This window comes from Grammomys surdaster, unplaced genomic scaffold (assembly GCF_004785775.1).
Source record: "Grammomys surdaster isolate TR1022 unplaced genomic scaffold, NIH_TR_1.0 125979, whole genome shotgun sequence".
NCBI classification, from domain to species: Eukaryota; Metazoa; Chordata; class Mammalia; order Rodentia; family Muridae; genus Grammomys; species Grammomys surdaster.
The window spans coordinates 2,059,765-2,071,212 of record NW_021620795.1 but is presented as its reverse complement, the minus strand read 5'-3'; the positions used below and the strand labels follow the sequence as shown (position 1 = coordinate 2,071,212).

General features: G+C 38.0%; 1 protein-coding gene and 1 pseudogene across 1 annotated transcript in view; one reads left to right on the top strand and one right to left on the bottom strand.

The window, feature by feature from the left end:
* Positions 1–9,855, top strand: part of Appl1 (adaptor protein, phosphotyrosine interacting with PH domain and leucine zipper 1) — a 55,471-nt gene extending 45,616 nt beyond the window's left edge. The window contains exons 17-22 of the mRNA XM_028754097.1: positions 364–538; positions 630–666; positions 1,242–1,388; positions 3,109–3,159; positions 3,897–3,986; positions 5,469–9,855. Coding sequence (XP_028609930.1) covers positions 364–538; positions 630–666; positions 1,242–1,388; positions 3,109–3,159; positions 3,897–3,986; positions 5,469–5,612 — 644 coding nt within the window. The 3' untranslated portion in view covers positions 5,613–9,855. The remainder of the gene's footprint in view (positions 1–363; positions 539–629; positions 667–1,241; positions 1,389–3,108; positions 3,160–3,896; positions 3,987–5,468) is intronic.
* LOC114609710 lies at positions 2,377–2,952 on the bottom strand (annotated as a pseudogene).
* Positions 9,856–11,448: the final 1,593 nt, after the last annotated feature.

Below are 11,448 nucleotides of genomic sequence, written 5' to 3'. Positions count from 1 at the left end.
CATTTTCAACCCCCCCGTTGTTTCCCCAAAGACTCTCCTGGATGTTCCTCCCTCTCCCTCCGCCCCCCCCCCCCCCCGCTCCATTTTCTTATAACTTGAACACTGAAGTATTGAGTTATTTCTAAATTCTTTTTTAGGTTTTATTTTTCATAGGAAAATCTAAAATCATGCAGTATATTCTTTTGGGAAACAACTTTGGGGTTGAAAATGCATAAATACTAAAGCAGTATTTATGTATATTTTATATACACATGCTTGTAGTATGAGCATCTGGGATGCTAAAGCAGGAGAATTGTGGCCAGCCTGTGCTGCAAAAACTGAAAACAAAGACCACCTCTTATAATGTGCCATGTTCTGTTACAGACTCTATTCTTCATCAGTTATTTATTGTCCGATTCCTTGGTTCTATGGAGGTAAAGTCAGATGACCATCCAGATGTTGTCTATGAAACAATGCGCCAGATCTTAGCTGCTCGGGCCATCCACAACATCTTTCGTATGACAGAATCACATTTATTAGTCACTTGTGACTGTTTGAAGTAAGTAGTAACCCTCTCCAAACAAACATAGGAAAAATAATTTTTTAGTTTAGCCTAACTAAAAAGTTGTTTTCCAAATTTTTAATTATAGGTTAATTGATCCACAGACCCAAGTTACAAGGCTCACAGTGAGTTCTATGTGATTAAAGCTTTAAGTATCATTTGTTCATATATACATTTTATAGTTTGATATTAACCTAGTCCTATGTATCTTGGTGTGATGGTATCAATAAGATTGGTCCTTAGGCTGTAGTTGTATATGCAGCCAGCTCCAGAAAGTTCCTGAGCACTTGTAAAGAGTCAGCATGTTTTGGTGTTTTAACCCTAAAGATAGTTTTTATCCTTAGAGAGTTTATGTACCAAAGAAATTAGCAGCAGTTATCAAAACATGAACATAATTGTGTTGATTTTATAATTCTGTATTTCTTTGTAGGTGCAATTTAATCATTTATTGAGCAGATCATTTTTTGTACTTTATATCGGTAAATATGTTATTGAAAAATAATACTCAGTATTTAATAACCTCTTTTTGGTAAATTCCAAACCAAATGTGGCATTATTTGTTCCTAGATTATTATTCTATTGAAAATTTGTCCTTAAATTTCTTATATGTGATATTTTTAGAATTTATCTTGAGAGTTTATCATCTGAGTGTTGCTGTAATGATTTGGAAGATCTCATATTTATTGTATTTCTGTGGCAGTTTCCATTACCATGTGTAGTTCTGTATGCTACTCACCAGGAAAATAAACGACTTTTTGGATTTGTTCTCCGGACATCAGGTGGAAGAAGTGAGAGTAATTTGTCATCAGTCTGCTATATATTTGAATCAAACAATGAGGGGGAAAAGGTACCTGGCTTTCAAAATGTTCATTTTATAAAATACTTATCAGAGTCAGAGTGTTAACCTTAAATTTCTGGGGAAAGCTCTCAGGTTATCCCTAGTCCAGCTGAGTTGCTTGATGGAGCGTGCTTCTCTGGGGGAGCCACACTGATGGGGGAGCCTATCAGGTTCTGTAGATTATTGATAGCTGGTTCAGTCTTGCATCATTAACTTATCTTGGGAATGGAGTATATTCCTACAGTCATTTTTAGGTATCAATAATTCATACCAGTATCATTACCTAAATCCTTCATTCTCTGCATGACTTACTATTTCGGTAATGATGTTTAAGTTCTTGTGTTTTTGCTAACTTCTTAAATGAATACTGTATTAGCATCATTTCCTCTTCTCTCTCCCCTTTCCAATTCCTCCTGTGTCTGTCCTTCCTCAAAAATTCACAACTTAATTAGTATTATTATTATTGGAGTGTGTGTGTGTGTGTGTAACTTACCTGGTCCGTTTAGTGTTGCTCTTATATTCATATGTTTAGGTCTGACCACTTAGCATTGGATAACCTACTGGGGCTTGTCTCTGGACAAAACAGTCTTTTTCCTGTAGCTCTTCATCTATGGGTAGGGCCTTGTGAGATTTCCATTGGTATGTCAGTTGTTATCAATTTTTAGGACTTTTTTGGGCAATCGTATTGTTGAAATTTCATAGCTACAGCTTTCTTATGTCTAGAAGACACTATCTACAGCAGGTGTTCTGGTCTTCTGGCGCTTACAATCTTTTCAACTCTTTTTAAAACCACTCAGAAATCTTTATTCCCTAATAAGGTGACTTTCCCTTTTCCCATGCTATTCCTTCCATTGAGGGTTCTACTGAGCTTGGTATCATCTGTCAGAGGAAGGTCTTGGTCACTAGGTACCTGGTTTGGAGAAGGACTTCATGCCTCTGGGAGTTACTGGTCTTTGATGTTGGGAATAAGGTGGGGAGGGACACTTGCTGCCAGCATTCAGACCTCCATGATGTCCCCAGCTGGAGAAGTAGGGTAGTAGGGACTGGGTGTATCACCCCAGCCTCAGCAGCCTTGAGGGCCTCAGGGATCAGGCTTCCAGGATAGCACCAGAGAAGCAACTCTGGGAAAGGGCTCCTGAGTGGTGGCAGGGCTTGGGGAAAAGTCAGGGGTGGAGGGGATTGCAGTAGGAGGGTGGTCATTATGTAGGCTGAGCCTGGAGAATTGGGTGGCTATGTTAAATGCCCTCAGACAGGCACTGCTTTTATAAGGGTTCTCTGGGGCCCAGGCCCAGAGTCACCCAAGTGGTGACCTGTGGGTTATGTTGTAGGATCATTATGGTTTGGGGTCCTGCAGAAATAGGGTCAACTCTTTTTTATATGATTTTCCCTTAGCTTTAAGTGTGTAGGGATTGTGCTGTAGATAAGTTAGTTGTATCAGTTGGGCTTGGGCATGCTACAGTTACTTTATCTGGTGATCTCTATCAGTAGTGAGTCTGATACAGTGAGAAGTAGCATGGACACATGATGGAGATAAAAGCCAGCAGTACCACATCATCAGCTCTGAAGGAAACATGCTGACATTCTTTGGGGTTGAAATATTCTTATTTGAAGCAGTATGTTATCTTATATTATGAAACTAGTTATGTCGTCCATTTGGGTATTTGAAATTTTTAGTGTAATATAAAACTATTTAGTTTAATATAAAGGTTTTACTTTTTCCTCCTTTTAGATTTGTGATTCTGTTGGATTGGCAAAACAGATAGCTTTGCATGCTGAACTGGTAAGAATCGGCCACTTATTTTCCAAGGATGTCTAAGCTGAAGCAGTGTAATAAAAGCTCTCTTATGCCTGCAAGTGGTGGCGCACGCCTTTAATCCCAGCACTTGGGAGGCAGAGGCAGGTGGAATTCTGAGTTTGAGGCCAGCCTGGTCTATAGAGTGAGTTCTAGGACAGCCAGGGGCTATACAGAGAAAGCCTGTCTTCAAAAACAAACAGCTCTTTTTTTTTTTTTTTTGGTCTTTCGAGACAGGGTTTCTCTGTGTAGCCCTGGCTGTCCTGGAACTCACTTTGTAGACCAGGCTGGCCTCAGCTCTTTCATACTAGCAGTAAATAAAGTTGTTTTGCTAAACAAGATTAACAGTATGTGCTATTGCTTGTATAGCATTGAGAATCTGGAGCCAGGCAGTGGCACACACCTTTAATTCCAGCACTTGGGAGGCAGAAGCTGGTGGATCTCTGAGTTCAAGGCCAGCCTGGTCTATAGATTGAGTTTCAGGACAGCCAGGGCAATACATAGAAACTCTGTCTTGAGAAAACAAACAAAAAAGCCCCAGCCAAACAAACAAACAAACAAAAAAAGAAGAATCTGGACTAATGTGTGCTGTAGAACGAAAACTATTTGTATGCCTAATGAAAAAGTACTGAAAAGTTACAAAGTTCATATTGATTGAAATGTATAAAATTTAAAGTTACTTTTTATTTAACGTATTTGTTTTATTTATCCTCTCCCGTTTTTAGGATCGTAGGGCATCAGAAAAACAAAAAGAAATAGAGAGAGTAAAAGAGAAACAGCAGAAAGAACTCAGCAAACAGAAACAGATTGAGAAGGTATGTAGTCCTTTATGTAGTACTGATGACGACTAATTGAACACTGTGACTTTCAGATTTTAGTTTCCAAGTGGAAGTTCATTTCTGCTTGCTTCATTGCATAGCAGGAAAGAGTTGATATCCGAATTGTGTGGAAGCAGCTGTGACATATAACACAACTTGCTCTTAAAGCAACAAACCAGAATTTTCATATACCAAGTAGGGGTCTCTCTACAAAAGTTCTTTTGAGACTTTTAATAGTTGTAGTTGTCTTGTTGAAAGCCATATTGACTGTGGGAAGGAGAAGTAGGTTTTTTTGGGTATTAGCAAGAGTGATACTCATATACACATACACACACACGTACACATACACACACACATGTACACATACATACCTATGAACATGTGCATGTACACATCATTCAGCACAGATTGGTTCTGGAAACCTGACGGGTGACAAGAAATGAAGAAAGGATGGATACTGAAGAAAAGACAGATTCACAGAAAAGCTGGGATGGGTTCTTTTTGTGATGGAGTAGCGCCAACTACTACTACACAATAACCCCCAAACTCAGATTTTCTTATGCACAGCTCTGGAGGGAGCATTTTCAGGTCAGAGTCATTCCTGTGGTAGGAGGAGGGAAAACGAAGCTGTGCTTGCTAGTTTTTGCATACACTCTCAACATCTGCACACAGACCAGAGAATGGCTTTGGCACTTTCCATGTGTTTGAGACACTGTAGTCCTTGACAAGGCCGTGCTCATATCAACAGTGCAGTCACTCAGGCCTTCCTCCATTCCTCTACAACACACTTTTAAAGGAAGTTTTGGTACTAAGGATCAAATCTACAAAAGAGTAATTAAAAGTATACAGTTTTCACAGGCAAACCTTGATTAGGTGATCCACAAGATTATAGGAGCTTTATCAAGGGTGTGGCATCGATGGTAGGAAAGGAGGGAAAGAAGAGAGAAGATAACTGGGGAATATGAATGTGAAGAGGGCCCTAGGAACGGGAAGTGAGCTGGATATGCGGCTGAGAAGAGAAAGTGGCAAAGACAGCTTAGGTGGGGGAAGTGACAGTTGATTTAACAAGATAAACAGAGCAGGAGTAGAGAAGATCTGGAGAGGAGTGTGGAGTGGGGTGCAGAGTGACCAGGGCACTGACTATGAGAGTGCTTACATGGTGTATGAGAGGGGACAATCAGAACTCGGCTATTAACCACAAAAAAAGGGGGTGGGAGTGGGGGCAGGGGGGAAGGTTAAAAAGAAAAATTTTCTTTTTTGCATATTTGCTTTTTGGGGATTATTCAAATCACTCCAAAATTCATGCTGGTGTTTCATTTGTTGACTATAGCCTTTCTTTTCATTAGATTATCAGAATTAATGCATGTGACAGGATTGGAATAGCTCTCAAGTATAGTAAAGATCATAGGAATCTGCATAGTTTTTTTATTGACTGCTGACAGTTAAATTTAGTTTCTTTTTTTTTTGTCTTTCCACCAGGACTTGGAAGAACAGAGTCGGTTGATAGCTGCCTCCAGTAGACCAAACCAGGCTGGAAGTGAGGGCCAGCTTGTTCTCAGCAGTAGCCAGTCGGAGGAGAGTGATTTGGGAGAAGAAGGGAAAAAAAGAGAGTCAGAAGCATAAACTTGTTGTTGCTTTTTGATTTCCCCCTTTCCCTGGAATGTGGTACAATGTATCCATGCTAAAGATCAAGGAAGAGATTAAGCTTTATATTTGCGTGTTTCGGCCTCATTTAAAAAGACTGAACTTGATAACAGGTTATATCGAACATTTTCCCCTTAAAAATAAAATACTATGCATTATCATCCAACTCTGCTCTCCTAAACAAGACCTGCTTACTTTTCTGTAGTAGATTGCTGAGGAGTTACACTTGCTCAAGATATTTTTCCTTTAAATTGTGAACATTTTATCTTGCACTATAATTGGCTGTCTCCCTAAGAAATCATTTATTCAGATTCTGACATACATGTTTGTACTCTCTCCCTTTCATTAGGAATGTCTTATTGGTAGTGAGGGAGTGTTCAACTGAATGAACTTAAAATCTTTTGTGTGGAGACTTCTACAAGTTTGCAAATGTTCTAACATTGAGTGTGCAATAGAATTTGTACAGAATCACTAGGACAGGTCCAGGTGGTGCTGTTGACTTCAGTATGTTTGGCTTGTTCATTGCTCTGATGTACTAGATCATGGCAGTGGGAGAGACCTCAAGTGTCTGTTGCTGTTTGATATGGTCCTTGGTGTTTCATTACCATCTTTTCAGTTCTCAGGTTGGGACTTTACTTATTGCTACAGAACAGTGAGGGTTAGAGTAAGACTTCAGAATTTATTGAGATTGTTGTTGTTCAGACATTTTATATTAGAATTGATGTGTAAAGGGAGTGCTGTAGACTGATATATTGTATTTTCTGTATTGTGAAATTTTTGACAATGAGTGACATTTCAAAAGATGTTCTATAACAATTATGTTTTACTGCTTAAATAAAAATGTGCAGCTTAGTTTAGAAAACATAATCTTTAAATTTCAAACTGAATCCCAGTATTTTCATAATCCCACATTTTGATAATGTATTAAATTGCCACTTTATATCTACAAAGGGAAATAACTAATTTATGAGTGTAGAATAATTTGCACTAATTACTGTAAATACTTTTACTTTTCAAATGAGTAAAAGATCTAATTCCATGAAAGACTAAAAAAGAATTGAACACCTCATAGAGTATAGGACCAAGGACACAGTTAGCTTGCTACCAAGGTTGACATGTCAAAACTTTCTTTACTCAGATTTTAAACTCTGTTTATAGATTTTATTTTCATGTGTTCTACATGAAAAGGTGTATATATACATATGTATACAGGTTAAATATATTGATTAGTTTTACATAGTCATACATTTATAGATTTTCAAGAGGTTAACCACTAATTTCACAAGTAGTCTTCTTTGTTCTGAATTAGAAGTGGTTTCTGTTTTAGTTTTCAGCATATAGCTCAGCTTCACAGTCGAAGTACACTGTTTTCTGTAGGAACAAGATAACGATATATATAGGATCATGATACTCTTTTTATCCGTGTGCCAAATGGGACTAATGGTTATTTAATACTCTTTAAAGTCTTATGTCACTCAAACATGCAGTTAATAATTATCAGTTTATGGAGTGCATTTGGCTAACGGTCTATTTTGGGCTTACTAAAGGGAATGCTTTCATAGTAGTGTTTCCTTGTTAAACTATAAACTGCTGTGCTTAGAACTTGATTAGCAGTGGCAAGTCTTGCTTTTAAGACTTTCTTTTTGAGATTGGTAAGGTTTCTGGTTTTTGTTGTTGCTATTTTTTTGTTTTTGTTGTTTGTTTGATTTTGGCAGTGATAGGGATCAACCCCAGGGTCTTACTAAACTACCACAGAGCCACACCCTCATCTCATGTTTTCAGTTTCATGAAGTCTTTTCTTGATAGATGTCATGCTTACTTCAGATGAAATGAGTCCCATCAGGAGGCACTTTTATTTGGTTGGTGCTTTGCATGATAGCAAAATACTGATATTTGGATAAAAATTTAGGTCAGAGGTAAGAATTTTCTAATACTTAAGTCATGTTTTATAGGAATTCCCCCAGTTGCATTCATATCCACAGGTTAGACCAAAATGTGTTCCAATGCCCAGGATACATCCTGAGTAGATCAAACAGTTTCAGATGATTTAACTTCTGTCACTGTTGAACTGTGTGGAACTGTGCTCGTCGGCTCCCGTCCGCTCTCCTGCTGGGAGACGTCTGCCTGTGAACGGCTTCCTAAATGGTTGTGCAGGTCTTGCTCTGTTATACTGTCCTCCAGAATCTCTCTCTCCAGCTTTTTAGAAATTAACAAAATTGCTTTTTAAAAAAATGAAATTTAGCCTACCTAATTATACTCTGCATTCTTTGACCTATATTGACAGCACTTGCATAACTGTGGTAATAAGCGCAATAGAAATCACTCACTTCTGTGTCCTTGCTAGAGACTTGCTGAAGACTGAAACCGGCCATTTGAACAGAGTCCTTGAATCCCTGAAGCCAATCTTGTTTTCGCCATTATTTAATGATTACTTGGTGTTTAGTTTCAAAAGAATTCCTAGCTCCACAGTGTTGGGATGAGGAAGTTGCCATTATTTTTGAGAAAAGGATAATAAGATGTACGTAACAGTGTAGGTGACATGATTTTGTGCAGTGAACACACACGAGTACTGACAACAGGAACTACACTATTTACGTATAAACTGACAATGCTGGCAGACCCTTCAAGCTAGTATGTTATAAAGTCTTCTGACATATGAATGAAATGAAAAAATATTTGCTTTAATAACAGTCTCAGCATTTAGATGATACTTTAAACACATCAGTATATGTAGCAAGCAAACTTTTAATTTTGTTTTTAGCAAGTTTGTTTTATTTGAGATTTTTATTCTACATTAATAACAAAGATTTGAATCTAGGACTGTACTGAACTTTTTTTAATGATAAGGTGAAATGGATTTTAAAGGAAAAATTATTTAAAATTTTATTAATAGTCATGGGTAGCATAAAAATACTAATGTTAATCAAAATACTTCTAAAAGTATTTTTAAAATCTTCTTTAGGCTAATTCCTATGTATTTCCTTTCCAGGAATATTCTTAACAGCATAGGTTTATTAAGACTACAATAAGTGGAAGTTCGAGGTTAGGCCACACCAAGAGCAGTGTCTTCACTGATTTCTCGATTTCCCTTTGTTAATCAGGTGCTGTCCTGGAAAGGTTCTGCTCGTGCTGCCTCTTTTCACCGTCATGACAGATTCCATTCCTTTCATGGGCCTCTCCCTCTTCTTTTTCCACATGTTTTTTGATCCCAGCTCTCCTTTCTCTGGCCTTCTGGGCCGCTGCTCTAAGTTTCTCTTCATGTTTCTCCTTTTCTAGACCTCTTTCTTTCTACTTGGGCTCGATACTTGGGCTCGCGTATCCACTGCTTCTCCAGCCTTCCGATCAGCAATGTATAGTGCTTCAGCCAGATTGGCAAATTTTTCATTTATATGGACCATCTAAAGTCCTCTTCCATCAGCAGCCAGCCGTTTATCTAATGGAACCCCTTAGAGTTCTTCCACTTGGAAATACAAGGAGGGATTTTCCACTTCTGCTGTTCCTTTACAGTCGTCTGCCGAGGAGGAGAGTGCATTACAGGTATAGGAGGGGACAGTGGTCCCCAAGGGATTTTCTTAACTAATTTTGAATCTTGGAGGCTCCGTTGGGTCTTTCTGCATTTCTACTATCCGAATAACCCTCTGTTTTGGCCCAGAATTGAATGCTACTCCTTCCTGAGATGGTGTAACTGGAGAGCACCATCTCTGAAGGAGGACTGAGGCATGTAAGCAGGATGGTTCATTCCTTCTGAGGTAGGGTTTTTCTGTGTAGTCCTGGGAACTTTGGAACTCTTTCTTTCTGTAGACCAGGCTGGCCTAGATCAGATATCCACTTGCCTCTGCCTCCCAAGTCGAAGGCAGCAAGGAGAGACCACTGTCCGTCCTGAACTTTTAATTAGTCTCTGGCTATACTTGTGAGTAACCAACTTATGTGAATACTATGGGATGAAATGATTTATGTGTAAGACTGCTTTGTATGTTTTGTGGATTTTGTAATGTAAGTAAATTGATTAATTCTTATTTCACTGATATTAACCAATTGTGCAGTGTACAATTAAAAATCATTTAGCATCTCTTTAAAATTGGATTTGTGATCATGGTATAGCTTGTGGAGCAGAGGACTTATTTTTTCATTTGTCAAAATAGGTATTTGCTGACAAGGCTTCAAGAAATGTGTTGTTGGATTTTTTAAAATGTATAATAAAGTCCATGATTTTTATACGGTATTTTTGTATGAAATATTTGATAGTTACTCTGAATTTTTTTCCTCAAAGTAATTTCAGATGTTTTCAATCTGGAGCTGGGAGATAGCACTGTATGCTCCTCTTCCATAGGCCTGAGTTCAGTTTCCAGCACCCACATCAGATGGCTCACACTTGCCTGCAACTTCAGCTTCAGTGGACCCAACACTTCCAACATTGATGGGCATTGTGCTCACATGTCACACGCTCACACATGCAATTCCCCACACAGACACACATGCATACATGTAATTAAAAATAAGACAAATATTAAAGTTTCTTTTAATCTATTGTAACACATTTGACCCCATTACAATTCTACAGGCCAAAGGGGAGTCACTTATCAGGAAAAGTTTTTTTTTTTTTAATAGCAAAGGAAAGAGACATAATTACTCCAGTAAGTTATTTATGATGTGTACTTTATGCACTTAGCCTACTTGAAATTCCTCTGGTTAAGAAGACAGGTTATTGTTTGCTCTGGCTTAAGTAGCTTGGACCTGTAGTTTTAATACTAATGGATTTATTCCGTGTGCTCTGTGTAGTTTATTATTGAACTAAGCAAGAACTTAGAATTTATATACTAATTTGAGTTTTAAAAAAATGTGTATATACTTGTAGGTCAAGAGAGTGGATGAAATTAACTAGAATTTTAAATTTACCTAAGTGCATGTATGACCTAAACAAGTCTTCAAGTTCACTAGTATTGCAAAAATTTTAGTGTAAAAAAAGTCTGTGTTTACTCAAGTAGCTAATGTAGCTATGGGTCCCTGTATTGGAAATCAAAGACTGTTAGTTGTACTAAAATGAACTATGCTGATGCTAAAAATATTAAGACGGATAGGAGAGCTTCAGTGTGATGGCTGACTGGGCTGCAGTGAGATGGGGCGCACCACCCTTCTGTGCCATTTGAACAAGATATGTGGCCTAATCAGCACCTGTATTCTTCCTCAGCTTTCCATACTTGCCTGTATATGAGTAAAAAACTTAAGTATCTTTTACTTATATACACTAGTAAAAGAATAACAATTTAAACATTCTATGCATGTAATATAGTATAGAAATAAAAAATTAAAACTGGCGTCATCTGTCGGTAGTGAGCCCATCCCTGTTCAGTACCAGCCTGTGTTGAGTGCAATAAACGTAAGTTCATTAATTTGAAAACACTTTAAATTCCTCAGCCAGGGATCACATTAATTGGTAAGTGGTAAACCATAACCAGGACTTTCCAGAAAGATGGCTAGTATTTTTCCCATCAGTGATAAAATTTCAATTTTGAGTTCTAAATTACCTTGCCTGTGTACTTGGCTATGAAGAAATGGTGTCAGAAGCTAAGTTTGCACTGGGATTGTGGTACAAGAACTAATTTCTGGGTCATGTAATAGGGTTACTTTTTATTCATTTGAATCAGTAAGACATACTCTGTACGATTACAAGAGGCATGGCCAGGGATGGTTGTGCACACTTAATTCTAGCATTCAAGAGGCAGATACAGGTCAGTCTCTTGAGTTCTAGGCCAGCAGAGCTATTTAAGAAACAAAAACCAAAACAAAACAAAAAAACCCGGCCAGGCAGTGGTGG